The sequence below is a fragment of the Malurus melanocephalus genome, unplaced genomic scaffold (genome assembly GCF_030028575.1).
Source record: "Malurus melanocephalus ecotype Western Australia unplaced genomic scaffold, MMel_1.1 scaffold_771, whole genome shotgun sequence".
NCBI lineage: Eukaryota > Metazoa > Chordata > Aves > Passeriformes > Maluridae > Malurus > Malurus melanocephalus.
In genome coordinates this window covers 199,221-200,295 of record NW_026624003.1, presented here as the reverse complement: position 1 = coordinate 200,295, position 1,075 = coordinate 199,221, and the positions used below count along the sequence as shown (strand labels likewise).

At 58.5% G+C, this 1,075-nt stretch overlaps 1 protein-coding gene across 1 annotated transcript in view; it reads right to left on the bottom strand.

Annotated features, from left to right (window-relative positions):
- The window catches only part of SUGP1 (SURP and G-patch domain containing 1), a gene marked incomplete at its 5' end in the record, with an annotated part of 7,513 nt that overhangs the window by 3,896 nt on the left and 2,542 nt on the right, over positions 1–1,075 (bottom strand). The window contains one exon of the mRNA XM_057385010.1: positions 434–1,068. Within this exon, the coding sequence (XP_057240993.1) occupies positions 434–1,068 (635 nt within the window). The remainder of the gene's footprint in view (positions 1–433; positions 1,069–1,075) is intronic.

The following is a 1,075-nucleotide window of genomic DNA, read 5'->3' as shown; positions in this document are numbered from 1 at the left end:
GGGAATTAAAGGGAATAAAGGGCTGGGGAATGAGGGAAAAGGCAATCCTGTCTGTAATTCCTGCCAGGCTCCGGGCACGCTGCAGAGAATGAGGAGCTGTTCCCCAGGCAGGATTGGGAAAAAAAAAACCCATTTTGTTCCCCTTGGAATGACATCAGGGTTAGTGGTGCAGTCTGCCTGCAGCATTGGCAGGAGCTTYATSCCTCTCCCAGCTTTCTGAGGAKCAGGGAATGTGGGAATGYGGGAATGYCCTTCAAGKCCAGCAGGAGAAATCCCAACAAATCCAACTCATGAGGCCCAACCCAGGRTCAGGAAATCCCAGTGACAGCCTGGAATTTGCCATCAAATCCCCRAATTCCCCAATCCCACACCTTTTGCCAGGTTCCTCTCYCCAGCAGCACCCAGGGAACAGCAATTCCCGTTTATCCCTGGCTGGAAGCGCTGCCCCGGGGTTTTATCCCGGCACAATTCCAGCTCTTCCCAAAGTGACACAGCCCCAAAAAGGAGGAGCTGGATTTAAGGATAACAGGGAAGGACAAAACCCAACACTGGGGGCAGGGGATGGGAGAAAAGTGGGATATCTGGGATTGCACAGCCAGGGACTCCCAGACACGGAGCTGGGAATGAAGGAATGACAACAGGAGATGGAACTCTGGGTTTTCCATTTCCAGAGCCCCCCAAACCCCTGGAAAACCCCAATCCATGGGACAGGAACTGCGACCCCGCTCACCTGAGAGGGGGGAGGGCGAATCCAGCTGCTGCACCAGCTGTGGGAGGGGCAGCTCCACCTTGTCCTCCTCCGGCCCCCAGCGGCTCTTCCTCTTCTTCTTGGTGCTGCCCGCGGCAGCCGCAGGGGCCGTGGTGGGATTTGGGGTCACGGTGGGATTTGGGGTCGCGGTGGGATTTGGGGCCGTGCCGGGATTTGGGATCGCCCCGGGATTCGGGATCAGGGCAGGGTTTGGGGTTGGCTGGTCCAGGGGGGCGGTGGAGGATGAGGATGGGGAAGGGGAGGCCGAGGGCACGGGAAGGGGAGAGGGAATGGGAGAGGGAAGGGGGAGAGGGGAGGGAACGGGAG